We start from the raw sequence: 17,137 nt of genomic DNA on the forward strand, positions 1-17,137 counted from the left end.
GAGTACCCAAATCAGAAGAGGAAATCAGGAAACATGAGGAACCCAACACGTACAATGAATGCAATCAAAATGTTTTTGCCCATCTCAGATCTTTTGTTAGCATGTTTGTTACTATCTAACGATATATTTAATATGCAGGTTTCTGTAAGCAATGTGCAAGGACAGCTTGTTTCCTCTTTTGACCTTTAGCTGCTGCTCTAAGACAAGCACATTGCTATCGACTTTCTCTTGGGCACAGCTGCAAGTTCAAGTATCTTTTGGGGACGTGTTAGATTTAAGAGGAGGATGTTTTATATCATTTGTTGTCATTTCTTTATGATTTTTGTCACTTGTCTGGAGCCAATGAAATTGTAAAATGCAGATATTTTTTCCTGGTTTTTAGGTGTTTTACACACATCAGTAGTCCTCCTCACGGAGATGTGTGAGAGAAGTCCAGACATGCTTGCACACTTTAGAAAGGTAAGTGTGAATTTGATGACATTGCAGAATTAGTATTCATGGCTTTTTGTTTTTGAGAAGTACTTCTTATTAGTTTTCCGAAGTGAAAGCAATGTGCGCCTTTTTAAAATAAAATCCTTAAAACAATTTAGGTGAAGAAATAGATGGTATTGTCTGCTTGTTATCAAAATAAGAAAAATATTGGGAATTTTGGGTGTCTAGCACTAGTCCCCTTCAAGAAGGGGGTAAGTTATAAAACCTCACTCTTAAGAACTTGCAGTATGAAACTCACCCTGAAGTTAGTTACAGTCTCTCCTTTGACTGATGCTCTGTTAGCGTTTTGTTTGTTTTTTTTTAACTCTTTGTAGCTAATTTCATAGTGTCATCAGGAATTGCATATGTATTAAACATAAAGAAGCAAATAAGAAAAACTAAGGCTTAGACACTTGAATGCCTTAACCACTGCTACACAATGCTACAAGCTCAGGTCAAAAATACCTATGAAAGTTCTAGTTCTGTAGATACCTCATCTCTGGTGCGTGCTGTATTACATCATTTTCCATTTTCACTTGAGGGTTTTGAGAGTCAACATCATTCCTCCTGCTCTGATTAGGAATGTTTACTTCTTTTTATCCTCTTAGCACAAACTTCCTTACATTGCTTTGCTGTACAGTATTATTGCCATAATAAAGACTACCAATGAAAGGACATCTGAAAATTTCATTGATTTTTGTCATTCTGAGTTGTGGTCAAAGTAGAAATTGAATGAAGTTGATAAGCGGAAGTGTCCAATTGCTCTTCTGAAGTGTCTCAAGGGAGGTTATTTATTTGCATGCCCAGTTTACTGTACTTCCTTGGTTTGTCTATATCATTAGGGATTTCAAACAGTGCATCCTTTGATGCATCTTAGCACTTTGGCATGCATCTTCCCTTGGTCCAGGTGCATACAACAGAGCAGTATTGAAAGTGAAAGTGGGACTAGGAACACTTTGGAGGTAGCCATTCCTGCTACTAACTGCTCAGTTAAAATGTTAGTCTTACTGGTAAAAGAAGAGCTGAGTCCACAGAATGTAGGTTTGAGGTACACCCTTTTTCTAGCTATCTCTTTGGTTGTTTATGCTGTGAATGGTATAACATTAATCTGTCTCTAATGCCTGCTTCGTCTGTTTTGTCCCTTTTGTCTGTTTGGAATCCTGATGTGTGTTAGAATGAAAAGGTAAGAGTTATATCTTGTGGGTGGTGCATGCTTGCATTGAATCTGTAGCTGTTTGCCTCTTGTGAGGCTGTACCTGTTAATGCCACATCTGTGATTGATGCCACATGCTTAGATCAGCTGTAGTTGTCTAATGCTTTTTGTGTGCTGGTCTTGTCTTGTCACTAAACTCCCATACCCATGGCAGCCCTGAATCTCAGTTGTGGCCTTCTCCAAACACAAGCTTGCTTTCCTTAAGCCCTCAGTTGAAGATTTCTAGGGAAATTTTTCTACACATGCACACACAGCAGTGGGCGTTCTCACCATAAACTGGGCTTTGTGTCTGCCATAGGGCAGGTTTGGGTAATTCCTTTGCACAAAAGGGAGCAGGAGAGGCTTACTGTGCTGCAAAGAATAGGTGCAGTTCCATCACTGATTTTTCATCCGTGTAATTTGACCGCAGAAGATTGGTGAGAGGCCCTCAACCGATCTCCATGGCTGTAACGTTTTCCTTTGTTTGTCCTGTCCTCAGTCCTGGTAACATTCTCGTTAGAAGCAAATGTTAATCAGGGTTCCCAGAAATGCTCCAGCAGATCACTCCACTTGCCTGTTACTTTGTCATGAGGGAAGATGTTGCAGCATCCTTTGGTTTTCTCTGAGGCAGATGATAAGAAATTCATGGTTCCTTTTGTGTGTATTATGAAATGCATGTTTTCAGAGGAATACATAATTCCTGAAGAGCAAAGGTAGGAATAAAAAGAGAACAGGGAAACTGAGCTGGCTTTCTTCTTGCACTTCACCACTAAAGTACAGGACTTAACTCCCCAAAACATTGCCTATTTTTTATATCCATATATAGCTGTTGTACTCCACAAATAGTGCTATTAGCAAATACTGTCCCAAATCTGAAGCACCATTTTTATTTGGTGTTGTCAAAAGTGATTAACTTTAAAATAAGTAATCTCTGATACAGCAGAAATTTAGTTTGCTACAAGTTTGGGATTGCATTGAGGTTCACATGCATGCAGGAGCAATCAATCTCACGGATGGGAAAATTTGTCATGTCTGAAGGATGAATTGCTGGGAAGGTTTTTGTAGAGGACTTTTTGATAAAATGTAGTTGTCATGCATGCGTGGAGTTGAGAGAAAGAATGATGCTTTCCTGGTGCTAGCCATGCTTCAGGAATGAAAAATCCGCTTAGTGCAGCCACTGTAACACCTGCCTATTTTGTCACTTCATCTCCAGCCAGTGTCTGCATTATTTTAATAATATCAGCACTGAGAGGGGTAGAAGAAACTCTGTGGAAGGAATAAAATTGGTAGAGCTCTACATCTGTCATCCACCAGGAGAGGTTTCTCTCAGGGTTTAATCAAAAATCAGGTTCTCTTGTTCAGCCTTAAGGTTTTTCGTAGAACTTGTTAGCAATGGGCTTGTTTCGTCCCTGAGACCATGTTGTTATTCATAGCCACTATGATTTTTTTTGTGGATAAATAGTAATTTTGTTATAGCTTGTATGCTTTAACGATTGGCTTATTTGCCATGTTCTGCCTTCAACTGATTACTTGCTGGATGTGGGTGTGATACGAGAGAGCATAGCTATTACAGTTCCTTAGAATTACCCTGACAGGTGAGGTGCAACTATAGTTGGAAATTCCTAGGAAGGAGTGAGATGATCCAAACTTTTGCAAATAGATAACATTTCTTCAAAGCCGTGTACAGGTTTTGAAAGATTACTTATTCCTCTGGGATAGATGGCTACTGAGAGACCAGTGTCATCAACATCTGAGGAATCTGAGCTGCTTCTGCAAGTTTGGTGTTTTTTTTGTTTGTGGTTTTTTTAGCCCTCACAGTTCTGATGAAACTTCTAATATGAACAGTGGAAATCAATATGATTTTTGTACATCAATCAGTTTATCTGCTATGATGCAGTACTCTTCTAACAGCAGTGAAGCAAACAATTTGGTCAGTTTAGTATTGCAGCTGTTGTTGAGAAGTTTGGGGTGAAAAGGAGGAGAATTGATCCTGAAGCTAATTGCAAGGAAGAAGTAGTGTAGAGCTCTGAGGGAAGGCTGGAGGGAAATCCACTCTGTCCCATTTGGAAGTTTTGTAGAGGAAGCAGATCACAAAGCTTTTCCTTCTAGAGGCTAAATTGGATGGAGTATCAAACTTGAAACAATCCTTAATACTTTACTGTAATCTTAGCAGTACCTGGAAAGATCAAATCTCTTGACTATGCCTGATGCTTTGTGGAAATAGGTGGTGCTTACTACATGGATGTGTGCACTAAAATGAATCGGGATCTAATGTAGTAAAGCCCCCAAACAGTGTCTTGGAATAACACCATTTTAATAAGTGGCAGTTCCCCATTTTGTGAAGAGGAGAGTTCCTTAAATTGGTATTACCTTTTAGGTGTTGCCCGTCAAGCTCTGGTGCATTTTAGTGTTTTAAAGATGCAATATGGTGCTCGGGTTCCAGCTTTACTGTTTCCAGTCATTCCATAGTGAAGCTGTAGGCATTTGTGTAACATAATCTATAAATGTACAGGCTGGATTCTGAGGAAGAATCTGTAGACTGACTTGCTCTCAAATGAGAGGTTTGTTCTCAGACCTGTACTTCGAAGTTAGGGGGGGAAGGAGAAACGAACTTAGTAGGTGCACTTTCTGACAACTCTCTTCTTCGCAGCTTGTTCCCCAATTAGTTCGTATTCTGAAGAACCTTATCATGTCTGGCTATTCACCAGAGCATGATGTGTCTGGGATCAGTGACCCCTTTTTGCAGGTAAGAACTGATGCAAACAGCAATTGATGGCTTTAATTCTGGCACTGTGTTTTGAGACCTAGGTATGACAAGGTAGTTACCAGAGGGCAGCAGTGTTGATTTTTAAGGTTGTGTCCTTATGTCAGAGCTGACTCTGCAAATGCTCTTCATCTACCACAGTGAAAGACATCTGAATTAGTTTAAATAGGCCTATCATATTGTGCTAAATTATGGCAAAAGGAAGAAGAAACAAGTGTTGGTCTTGCAGGGCTGTGCCCAGTTGGCATTGGGTATATGTACTCTTAACAGTTCTGACTAGTGTGAGCACAGTATTAGCCTGTTCATGAAGATCTTACTGAGTATAGAACCACTGAAAGGGTTGCACAGCATTGGAATAGGCTGCCCAGGGTTGAAGTCTTCGAGAAATGTGTAGATGTAGAACTTAGTAGCATGGTTTAGTAGTGGACTTGTCAGTACCTGGTTAAAGGTCGGACTACGTGATCTTAGAGGTCTTTTCCAACCTGAATGATTCTATGATACTTGCTTTTTCTGTCATTTTATTTTGAAATAGAAAATGAGCATCTTGTTTTGCGTCTTTGCCAATCCTCAGGAAATATACCATATTTCATGCTCCTCATGTAAAACACTTCTTCCAGTGAGATTTTCTTTGCTTCATTTTATCATACAGGTGCGAATCCTGCGGTTACTACGGATTCTAGGGCGAAACGATGATGATTCTAGTGAAGCCATGAATGATATACTTGCACAGGTGAGGTCTGCAAAGTTGATCAGCCTAACTTTCTCTTTTCATTTGTTAATAACTTGGATTCAGCAACACTGGTGAGGATACAGCTGCTGCCATGCTGGGGTGAATCTTGTTGCCAGAGGCATGCATTCGTAGGTGTGGTGTGTGTTTGCTAGGGATTGCTCAACTTCACTGCCTGTTCTGCAGAACATTACAAAGGGGATCCACGTTGTTTGCAGTGGAGTCACTTTTTTTGTTTCTTTATTCCAGGTTGCTACTAATACGGAAACAAGTAAAAATGTGGGAAATGCCATTCTCTATGAAACTGTACTGACTATTATGGACATAAAATCTGAGAGTGGACTGAGAGTAAGTTGCCTTTGCCATGGCCTTTTTGTCTAAGCTTGTATTAGAATGAAATTTCTGTAGAGGACCCATGAGGCGAAGTCATTTCACCCAAAGATAGCTCCACAGATGTCTGTAGATAAGACTGTAACCTCTTTAGAAAGTGGTGTGGTTTTTTTGTTTGTTTTTTAAAAGGAAAACTTCCTGCAGACTTTCTCCTTGAGTGCAGGATAGAGCCTGTGCTGTGTTTGTCTTGGCTTTCCCTCTGATTAGTCAGGCTCCAGAGTTCTTTGTTATGCTTTTGGCCAAGAAGCATAGTACTAACTTTGACACGTTGCCTTTAAAATCATCTTGAAGCAATGAAGATGACCAGCAGCCTTTTTGATCACTGACTTTCCCTAACTCTTTCTGCAGGTGTTAGCCATTAACATACTAGGCCGTTTCTTATTAAACAACGACAAAAATATTAGGTAAGTTGTATGAAGTGTGTTCCATCTACACCCAGTTTAAAATTGTGATAAGCAATTGCACAAAGACTATGTTGAAGCAGAGTTTTTCAGGAGAGTGTATTTGGAAGTGTTAGTGGGGTTAATATGGCTGACTAACTATTTTTTTGGCATGTTTTCTCTGTCAAAGTCTTAACTATGGCTCTGCCCTTCTTAGTTGATGAATCTGGGTGTACAATCTAATTCTTAACATGATTTCTTAATCTACCTGAGTGTGTTTTTTCCAGTATTCTGTAAATCTCCTGTCTTGCCTTAGCTGGTCTTTGATGACATTCAAGTCGGTGTGGGCAGTAGAGATTTTACAAGTTAGGTAGCGAGTTTTTTCTTGTTGCCAACAGTATGCAGTCAGGAAGTAATTGCGCTTTGGTCACTGGACATGGAATTGCTGCAATGCCAGAATGAAGTCCCATCTCTAGGCATTTTGACTGCAAATCATGACATAGGTAGAAGTCTCTAACCTTGAGAATTTGTGTGGTAATTTTTGTGTTATCTGTGGAGGTCTAACATTTATTTGCCTTGTCTTTTCAAAATCTTCCATGAAGACTGGACAACTAACATTAGCCCAGCAACTGGGATGAGTGCTCGTCAAAGCAGCAGGATGTTGTTAGGCATGTTAGTTACAGTTTTGCATGGTAACTCTTCTATGGAGACGTGCCAGGCAGTCCCCTGGAAGATCCTCATTTGTTACTGAGGAGTACAAGAGAGCCCTGTTCTGTTGCAAAAGAGGATTGAATTGGGGGTGGCTGTTTTTGTACATAGAAATTAAAAGCTTACTGACTTTTTTTTTTTTACTTTATGCTCTTATCCCAGATATGTAGCTTTGACATCATTGTTGAAAACTGTGCAGACAGACCATAATGCAGTACAGCGACATAGAAGCACAATTGTGGACTGCCTGAAGGATCTGGATGTCTCCATTAAAAGGTGAATGAAATGTCAGTGAAATAGACAGCCTGTGGAATGTGAGCAGGCAGGACATAGGTGAAAATGACAGTAAAATTAGGGAACTTATAAGGAACTTATAAATGAGACTAGTATTAATGCATAGTATGGTTCATGCTTCAAGTAAGGTAACAAAGATAATGAAGATGCGCAGTGACTTTGAGAAGCTGCTTTTACATTTTATGCATCTTGGGCGAGGGGAGGCGGGGAGATTCTGTTTGCCTGAATCTTTCCAAAATAAAATCAACAGATTGGATGGTGTGTTCATAAGAATCAAAGCCTCCATAAAGTATGATCCTAGTCAAAATTATTCTGACATGCTTGGTGTTACTTTTCTTTCCAAGACAAACAGGCAGTATCATGTTTTCCTGAAGCAGAGTTAAGCCATCCAAATGATTTTCTAGGTTAAATTTAATTAGACAATGCTAGAATTCAGATTTACTATATTATACAAATGGTTTGCTTATATGCTGTGTCCTGTTGTACATTCTTGGTGTTTGTGTGTCATTTAAATAGTGATATGTTGCTACTTCTCTGGACTATGGAAGAGCCTGCAACCTGATACATCTCACTACAAGATTTTTTTTTTCTGATACTCAGTCTAAACTTCTTCCTGTTTACTCTCATTACTTCAGTTATGTTCCTTTTACTCGTGATAGTAACTTTCTGTTGTTTCTCTCAGATATTTATAGTAGTCTTGAATCACTTGATCTTACTTCTGCCAGACTATGTAGAGAACTGCACTTAATCTTCTAAATCAAGTATTTCAGCTTCTTCATTGCTTGTTCTTTTTTTCAGTAGTCTCTTCCCTATTATTCTTTCTGTAACTGGTCGTCTGAGCTCAGTGCAGCGTAAAGCGAGATAGTCATAGGGACTGCTGCATCCTTTTTGCGCCATGTGGAAGCTCTGCTGCAGGCCAAAATTTCATTCACCTCTTGTCACATCATAAATGTATTTTGTTTCTTTCAGAATTGCTCATCCTCTTCTCTACACCTTGTCAAACTGATTAGATATGCCATACATGCTTATGCTGAAAGGCATTTTTCAAATTTATGCCTCTTTGAATCAGGTCTAGATGTTTAACAGCGCTGCTTACTCAAATATATGTAGAATAGGAAACAAATTGAAGCTGTCTTTCTTCTGATGCTTAGTTTTAACTGTTATGTAATGGGTATCATGTAATCTTGTTTTACGATTGTATACTATCTCAAAAGGTAAATTCAGGCTGTTGTTGTTTGGTGCCAGAGCAGTGTGAGGCCACAGAAGCATTTTACTGGTACCATTTAGGAAAACACAGGTGTGCCGCAAACAGTAGAGCTTCATGTCTGAGTGCTGTTGGAGGATGAAGCCTTTGAGTGATCCATCGGCAGAGCGTGATGTTGCCATGCTGACACTCATGCTGCTGACAATGCGCTGCTCTCATTGAAGCAATATGTTGATTGGATATCAGAGTTCCCAAGTAGCAAGTTTCAGGTGCTGAGACTTGAGAGAAATACATGATACCTGGTTTTGGTTGACGTCTGAAGCATGGCCTATTCTCATCATCTTTTAACCATTGCAGTGCATCTTTGGTCTATGTAGTGTAGTTCAGAATGGCTTTACCATTTAAGTCAAGGCTTTTTGTCTGTCTGCTTAATAAGATCAAATTGCACGATTAGGAATTTTGTGACAGAAATGAGACCTGTAATGTGAGCAATATGCATTCAGATAAATGCCAGGTGTTAAGATTGCAAACTGCTTCCGTGCACCTGCAGTATTGACATATCCGCTATAATGTGACTGAAAAGTTTAAATATTACTGTGGAAAACGTGCAACCTAGCTGGGTTACGTGTAAGGAGTTAAGAACTAATTGGAAGAATGAAAACAATTCTAGTAATGATATAGGTTTTCAAACAGCCAAAACCCTTGTTGGTAAGAGGTAATGATTTAAGTGTTCAGAATTAAGGTGAAAACAAGGACAAGGTGGAAAAGGTGGATGAGGCCCTGGGCAACCTGATTTAGTGTGTGTCATCACTGCCCATGGCAGGGGAGTTGGACCTAGATGGTTGTTAAGGTCCCTTCCAACCAGAGCTATTCTATGAAAAGACATTTATATTCTCTAGGTCCCCAGATGTTAGTTGGGCAAAAAACAAGGTAACACATTCATAGGTCACAGTACTGTAGAAATCATGCTTTCTACAACAATAGGAAGATGCTGAGAAGCAGTGCTAGCTAGACGTTTCAGATTTTTTGAGAGCAAGTCAGGTAGCTTATGCCCACTACCATTGTACCTGGTGTAAGGTGTTGATGCTTCATTAACATTGTGAAAATCTTAGCTGATCATAAAAAAAATGACTCTGTCAGCGTAGTGGCAGGTTGGCAAGCTTAACACTGGAGTTAAGCACAAATTGAAGTCTGATCCATTTGAGAAACATCTGTTATTTTATAGACCTTAGGCCTTTTGGCATAATTTTGTAAAAGATCTGTCGCACAACAAACACTACAAAATCATTGTACACATGATGTAGTTCAGCAGCTCTCCAGCTGATTTCAAAAGATAATTGAAATGGGGGAGGAAGTTCTTGATGTGCTACAGGGATCTTATTTGTGTTGTAGTAGCCTATCTCAGTGACAGGCTACTCAAAGTTCCTCACACTCAACTTGAGTATTTGTGTTCTGTATTACAATGAATGTTCGATTTTAAAGAATAGTCAGGATTGTTTAGTGAGGCTGTTTAACGCATTATATCATGTTTGAAGACAGTAGTCTTCACTGAGAAAATGTGGGAAGGATGGGAGAGCCGTGCTACAGCTACAGAAGCTTCAAGTAGAAGGTCTAAGGACTAGCCTCTCACTTTTGGATGTATACAACAAGGAAAATCAAAGAGACAGTACTCTGTTTAATTGCGGTGTCAACTTGTGGCAGGGAAGGAATGAAAAGAAAATTCTGAAAAGAGCACCAGGGTAATTTGGGGTTCTAAAAGTCTTATATAGTCTATCTGACAAGATACAATAAAGCTTATCAGCTCTAATGTATTTGAATCTCTAATTGATGGAGAACAAAACAGGTTCCTTCTGTGTTTAAGATCCCTGAAGTTGGAGAAAGCTTGTAGCTTGTATTACTTTCCTCATTGCAGTTGTCAGAAATGACAAGTGTGTAATTACAAATACTTGGACCATCAGACCTTAATGGTGATGGACTCTGCAGAAAAATATTCCTAGCCTTTTAGGACATCTCAGGGGGACTCTACCTGCCCCACTCCATGCATGTATAGTTTTCTCTGGTGGGTATTTCTTGTCTACCCATGAACAAGAAAACACTGGTACATATGGGAGGCTCTTCTCACAGGATTAATAAAGATTGCTATCTCAATTAAAAGGTAAGTGCATTTGAGTATCTGGATTTGTTTACTTCTCCAGGTGAATATACTTTGTTTTCTGTCCCTTGCCATAGGCGTGCAATGGAACTGAGTTTTGCTCTTGTTAATGGGAACAATGTTCGCGGAATGATGAAGGAGTTGCTGTATTTCCTAGATTCCTGTGAGCCAGAGTTCAAGGCAGACTGTGCATCTGGAATATTTCTTGCAGCAGAAAAGTATGGGGTCAATTTGCTTGCCATTAATTTGTCTGTTTTCAGAATTATGAGCATTTTTTGTGTTATTTATCCCCTTCCTCACCCCTTAAAAGAATGTGGTGATCATATCTTCTTCATTTGCCCGTTTGCCGACCTGTGTGTAGTTTATTAGTTTTTACCTCCTGTGAGGAACAGAACGCACCAGTGCTTCAGGGCACGCTAATGTTCCCTTGTGGGCAGTTCTCATATCATTAAACCAGTCTAGCATATTGATTTCTACTACTCTTTGGAAAAAGCATTGTGTTTTTATCCTGGCCCTGTGCCCCTTCTACACACCTCCACGCCCACCCTCCCCACTTAGGTGTACAAGTGAAATAATCTTACTAATGTAGAGCCATTATAATCATCAGCCTGACTTTGATTTGAAGTATTGTATATGCAAGGAATGGCTGTGCTATATTCTACAGACTTGCGTGTTTACTCAGCATTCCAGTGGCAGCATTAATACAGAAAGTCAAAGAATGATTTTTTTTCCAGGAAGCAGTAAGCCGGGAGGTGACCAAAAGGGGAGGTTCTGTTAACTGTAGGCTTCTTGGTGGTGTTGAAGGCTAGTGGTTATTGCTCTGATTCTTTTTCTAATTTTGTCAGATACGCTCCTTCCAAACGCTGGCATATAGACACAATCATGAGAGTCTTAACAACGGTAAGTGAAATTGCCTGTGTTTTGTGTGACTTTTAAAAAAAATAAAAAATCTTGAATTCTGTAGGAAGCTATCACAGAGTGGGAGACGGCTATAAAGGCTGAGAGATAATAAATGCTACAATACACAAATGAAGTGCACTTACATAATAGTGACCTAAGGCAGCTAGTCAGAAAGTAGATATGACCATTTCATTTTTAGAATGAAAATTTTAGAAAATGTATGATTTCTGAAATGTGCAAGAATGTGTAGCAATGTGTAGCAGAGTTTGTATCGACCGAAGTAAGTGCATTAGCTTCTAAGTCAGGGCAGCTCTTGTGCTGTCATTCCAATACACAATCCTTTCAAGAGAGAGTAAACACAGCACTAAGTGACTTGCGAAGAGAGAGGGTTGAAACAATTTCTTGAAATTATTCCAAGTTGAGTTTATCAAAGACTTTTAATAGAATTATAACAGCTTTCTGGCTTTTTTTTCTTTGGGTTTGATTGTTACTTTTTCATTATGTGAATTTCTGTATAAACATTACAGTTGAGGTGGAACGGAGTAGTGTTTTGGCAAATGAGGGGAAGAGAGCATAACTTGAGTAGGCAGTGTGTTCTCTAATGTGAAGAAGTGGGAAGAAATTTACTTCATTAGTGCGAGTGTTCAGATTTGACAAGTTCAGAAGCCAGACTCACTTTTCAATGTACTGTTGTGCCAACCTCAAACTGAGAAATGTGGACTGCTCTGAACAGAGTTGATTTCCATTTAAAAGTTGATTGTGAGCATTTCACATAAGAGGACTTCATAAGAGGACTCCTCTTATTAAAGTAACTTCCATCCCTTGGCTGGTAGGGAAACCATTTATAAAGTTATAAAGTTATATTCACAAGACTACTCAGTGCAGACTCTTACAGATAAATATCCTATCCAGTTTACCAGACTTAGGAGAATTAACACAGAACAATGTCAACAGCTCCTGGTTTTGCTAGCTGGGTTTTCACTTAGTTGACCTAATTGGGCTCACTTAATTTCCTTTTTTTTTTTTCGCACGATCTGTTCACAGTTCCAGAGTACTGTCTAAACAGGCAGGTTTTGAGCAGTGTACATCTCTACTTCAGCAACAAAGCTATGTGATTTATGTATTGCCCCACTTACTTTTCTGTCCTTGAAGTGGGCTTTTCAATCTGAGCTCCGTATTCCTATCATCTAACCGGAGATAGACGAGTCCCTGAGTCCTTTGCTAATTTGGTGTAGAGTCTAGCTTTGAGGAAGTGATTGAAAAAGCTGCTTTCTGCCCCCAAAGTGTCTTAACTTGTCTGTTAAATGAAAGGCATTTTCTTGTGGGTGTTCTGTTCCTTCTGTGGTACAGAAATAGCACAGGATTCTTATGTCCACATCCTATCCTCAACAGACAATTTCAGGATATTTACAGTATGGTTTTCTCTAGCTATAGCTGAGTGCATTAAGAGAATGCACAGTCCTATACTTCTACCCAACTGAGTCTGCTCAAAATCAGCCATAAAGTACCTGAGGATGAGGATGCAGATCTTTATCTGTGTGCAATCAGGCTTTGTGAAGGGTATCAGTCGATGCTGGCTGTTACTGAGAAGTCAGATAGTGAAACCTAACCGCTTCTGTTTTTCTCCTGAATACATTCTTGCAGGCAGGAAGTTATGTTCGTGATGATGCTGTTCCCAACCTGATTCAGCTAATAACTAATAGCGTGGAGATGCATGCCTACACTGTGCAGAGACTCTACAAAGCCATCCTTGGTGATTACTCCCAGGTAATACCCAATACAAGCAGCTTCGGTTTACCCGTTACACTGCAATAAGTATATTTACTAAGCATATCAAGGTAAGTCAGCATCATGCTGTCTAGTTCCAAGGGACAGATTGCAGAAGAGGCATGCCTTCTAAATGTTCCTGTTCTTCTATTTTTCTCGTATGAATATTGAATTTGATCAAGAATTCATGTTTCTTATGCTATGGGAAATTTGCTTAGCTGGAATGAGGGCTAAGCTTGCTCTGGGAGATGGTGGTGGTTTACTTTGTACCAGAATGCATTTATCTAGGTGTCTGAATTTTCTTCCGACAGCAGCCACTGGTGCAAGTGGCCTCCTGGTGCATAGGAGAGTATGGAGATCTTCTGGTGTCTGGTCAGTGTGAAGAAGAGGAGCCAATACAGGTATAGCCTGAGAGAGCAAGTGTGTGCATGGCTGATGCTGGAGCTGCTTGATGCTGGCTGTCTGAGGGGAATGCTTGCAACAGTTACTTATTAATGGTGTCTATGATGGACCCTTGATGGGGAACTCGTTTTCATGCTACAGGCATGGGCAATATACACATAGCCATCTTTGTCTCTGAGGAGCATAGCTACACTGGGCAGAGCAGTGTGCTTTTGTTGCGCATCTAGCTTGCACAGTATCTGCCAGGGTTTTAGCTGTGTATTTTGGTGATAAACCTTTTCAATATGTGGAACACGAATTTTATTTTAAAACTGTAGTATCATAAGATATTCATCTGGATACATTGTTTCATACATTGTGCATATATGCTGTGGGTTCACAAAGTTACTGAGGAGATAGGAAACACCTGTTAAGCAAGAAACAAGTTTTTTACAGTTATGCTCTGAAAGGTTTGCTGCAAAGCTTCTGTCTGACTCAGCCTAAACTTTTTGTACCTTTTCAGGTAACAGAAGATGAAGTTCTTGATATTTTAGAAAGCATTCTGATATCTAATATGTCTGCATCTGTTACACGAGGCTATGCTCTCACTGCCATCATGAAGCTTTCCACAAGATTCACCTGCACTGTCAAGTGAGTTCTTATTGGTGGTGTTCTGCACAGGGTTTTGTTGCACATATGCTGGCATCAGTTGTCTTCAGTAGAAGTATTCCTTGGACATGTTCTACTTCCATGGTTAAGAGTCTTCTTACTGGCTTTAACAGACCTCCTTTGCTTGCAGTCTGGAAGTCTTCCACTAATTTGTGCTGTTTTATCTGTTTGTGGATGTGTTTACTGTGTGGGGACTTTGAGTCATGTTACTCTTGCATGAAAATTCATTAATGTAAAAGAAAGCCCTTTAAGTGGACTGTTCTTTCCAGTTCCTTTTTTTTTTCCTGATGGAGAGAAAAACGGCCTTGTTTCCTACTGATGGCTTGACTGTGAGTTGTAGAGTTTTGGTATGATATATCTTGTGGTGGTGTATTAATTACCTGTTGACTATGCTGGGGAGGGACAGCAACAGTTCAAAAACTGAAGTTGCATAGGTACTCCAAGAAAACAGCAGTGACTACTGTTTCAAATCACTTATATGGGACAGCTGTTGAGCAGGGTGTCAAATAATGTCTTCTGGATGACACATGCTAATTCCTTGCTCACTGTTGCGAATTCCATAGTGTGTTGTTTTGTGTTTTTTTGCCTCTCCCCACAGTCGCATTAAGAAGGTAGTGTCCATTTATGGCAGCAGCATTGATGTGGAGCTACAGCAACGGGCAGTGGAATATAATGCACTTTTCAAAAAATATGATCACATGAGGTAAGTGTTGATGAGTTTTAGTGTTTGAAAAGGCTAATAATCTGCTCTGATCTTCTGCATAGTACATAGAGCTTTGTTTTGTGATTCTGGTAGGAGTATAGAGAAGCTATAATTCCTTGCTGATCTCTATAGGATTATTGAGTGTTTTAAGAACATAGCATATCTCGGGAGATTGTTCTGAGATCAGTCTTTCCGTACCAAAATGCTTGACCTGCTCTGAGCTTGGACTTGGTTAATGTTCACTTTTAGGTGTTGAATATTAAAATTGCTGTCTAAGTGAGTGACTGCAGATAGCTTTTACCATACTAGCATTACCAATCATTAGTTTCAAATTGATTTTAAAGTGCCTTTAGAATAAACATGCAGATATCCATTGACCTTTTCTCCTAAGCAGTGCTCTGAAATTGAGGTAATTCTGAAAATGCTTTTCAGTTTTTCAGAACATCTTTTTAATTTACTGTTTTCTTGTATTATCTGCTTAAAATCTCAAGTTCTGCCTGAAAAGTCATACTTTTCTCTACACCACTCAGCATTCTTGTTTTACAATTCTTGAGCATGTTGATTTCCTTGTGTGTTATCACTGAGAGTTTCCCATTCATCATAGTTTTACTCAAGTGGTTATTTTTCTGAGATAGTTCAAGCCACTCTTTGTTGCAATAACTAAAGCTGTAATTCTTCACGGAATAGTCGTTAATCTGCTATGTGCGACAAATTATTGTTGATACATAGGAGCACTGTACTGGCTATTCCATGAAGAACGTAAGATTGAAGATCTGGGAGTTAACTTCATCCATCCTTGAAGACTTTCCTTAAGATGTCATTTAGATTAAATGCTACTTTGAAAATAGGTCTGATCTTTATTGTTTGCCTGATTTGGAAGCATCAGAACTGCCATGTTCTAGTGTGGTGGAAATAAGTAGCTTTTAGAGTTGGATGGAGGAGTATCCATTCTCAAATGTAGATAGGAACAGAGGAAAAAAGGGGTGCCACTGGACTAAATACTGCATGAGTTTATAGGGGCTTCCAAACCTTGTTTCAAAAGCTTTTCACAATCAGTTTTTTTCATAGGTACTATCATATCCTCTGTGTGTAGGACACAACATCCGTATGATTTCCTCTTATCTCTTCCCATGGGATTTGTGCAGCAACTAAGATTGTGCTCTTGGAAGAGTCATGTTAGTGAGCTGCCTAGGCCTTCACATGAGGCATTATGAATGTGTTAGGAAAAAATCTAATATGAGAGCCTTTTGATCTGAGGTAACCACTGCAGGTAATATCTGGAGATAGCTGGCTTTTGATCCAATGGCAGAGTATGGTGTTCGTAGTTTCGGGAAGCTTTGTGCTTCGGAAAAATGTGTGAACTTTTATAAGAGCATTAGTGTTCCCCCCCCCCCCCCCCCCACACACACACATTCCAGTGTTCATTATAGTGTAAAGGTCAGTGTTTAATAGTTTCTGCTCATTAAAACTTTGTTCGTGGTCAAAAATTTGGCCCATTGTTGGAATTATTGGCACTGGGACACTTTTTCAGCCCAAAAGATGCATGGACAGTGGGACTTGCTCATTTCATGCAGGCTTTGTGACTTGATCCTCAAGGGTAATGACCTTTCTTGTATTATAGACCAGTTTTCCCTGTATGACTTTTGTTGCTACTTAGTTTTGATGTCAGGATTCTGTGTCCTGTGCCTCTTCTCCTTCAGTTTCTGTATCCGTTCAGGAGGGTTCTCTTGGACTGAACTTAAGTCTTTTGAGACTTGAACTTGGCTAAATGGTGGTTTGCTTTTCCAGCTTTACCTGTTCTGAGTGGTTAACCCTCTTGCAAAGATAAGTCAATCAGCTGACCTTTTGACTCAATTGGATACGCAACAGGAGAGTCAAATGTCCTGTGTCTGCGGTCGATCCACCATTGCTCAGTTGTTTAATCTTTGGCTCGTTATCCTAGCCCCATAATTAAAACTGTGTCTAGTGCTAGCAGAAAACAGGAGGCAGGGGGGTTTGTTTGGTTTTCAACTGACAGCTAATGTGTTTACAGTGGCACAGAATGTCAGGAATTATTTCCAACCACCTCAAGATATGTAGTCTTACAGTGCCCCAACAGCAGAAAAGGCAGGTTGTCCTGTGTATATCTTCTCTTGAACGTTTGAGTGTTTGGATTGGGATCCAGGAAGATGGCACAGTGTAACTATGTCAGCTTCTTTCAGGCCAGCCCTGCTTGAGAGAATGCCGGTAATGGAGAAAGTCACCACAAATGGCCCTACTGAGATTGTACAGACCAATGGAGAGACAGAGCCGGCGGTACTGGAAACCAAACCTCCACCTTCTGGATTGCAGCCTGGTAGCCAGGTAATGGAAACTGATCTAGGATAAGTTTCCACTGCCTGTCAGACCACAGTACTAGCCACTGCTCTTTCAACAGTAAGCTGAGACCATCTCCC

The 17,137-nt window shown here is 39.8% G+C and overlaps 1 protein-coding gene across 3 annotated transcripts in view; it reads left to right on the plus strand.

The window, feature by feature from the left end:
• AP1G1 (adaptor related protein complex 1 subunit gamma 1) overlaps positions 1–17,137 on the plus strand; it is a 43,685-nt gene that overhangs the window by 20,390 nt on the left and 6,158 nt on the right. For 2 of the 3 annotated variants that reach the window (XM_083794917.1, XM_083794919.1), the window contains exons 6-18: positions 383–459; positions 4,314–4,409; positions 5,077–5,157; positions 5,404–5,502; positions 5,893–5,948; positions 6,795–6,908; positions 10,360–10,500; positions 11,128–11,182; positions 12,827–12,949; positions 13,261–13,350; positions 13,854–13,981; positions 14,598–14,702; positions 16,904–17,045. In XM_083794917.1, the coding sequence (XP_083651043.1) occupies positions 383–459; positions 4,314–4,409; positions 5,077–5,157; positions 5,404–5,502; positions 5,893–5,948; positions 6,795–6,908; positions 10,360–10,500; positions 11,128–11,182; positions 12,827–12,949; positions 13,261–13,350; positions 13,854–13,981; positions 14,598–14,702; positions 16,904–17,045 (1,307 nt within the window). The remainder of the gene's footprint in view (positions 1–382; positions 460–4,313; positions 4,410–5,076; positions 5,158–5,403; positions 5,503–5,892; positions 5,949–6,794; positions 6,909–10,359; positions 10,501–11,127; positions 11,183–12,826; positions 12,950–13,260; positions 13,351–13,853; positions 13,982–14,597; positions 14,703–16,903; positions 17,046–17,137) is intronic. The other variant, XM_083794918.1, reaches the window with a different exon arrangement.

The sequence above is a fragment of the Anser anser genome (assembly GCF_964211835.1).
Source record: "Anser anser genome assembly, chromosome: 11".
Classification (NCBI taxonomy): Eukaryota; Metazoa; Chordata; class Aves; order Anseriformes; family Anatidae; genus Anser; species Anser anser.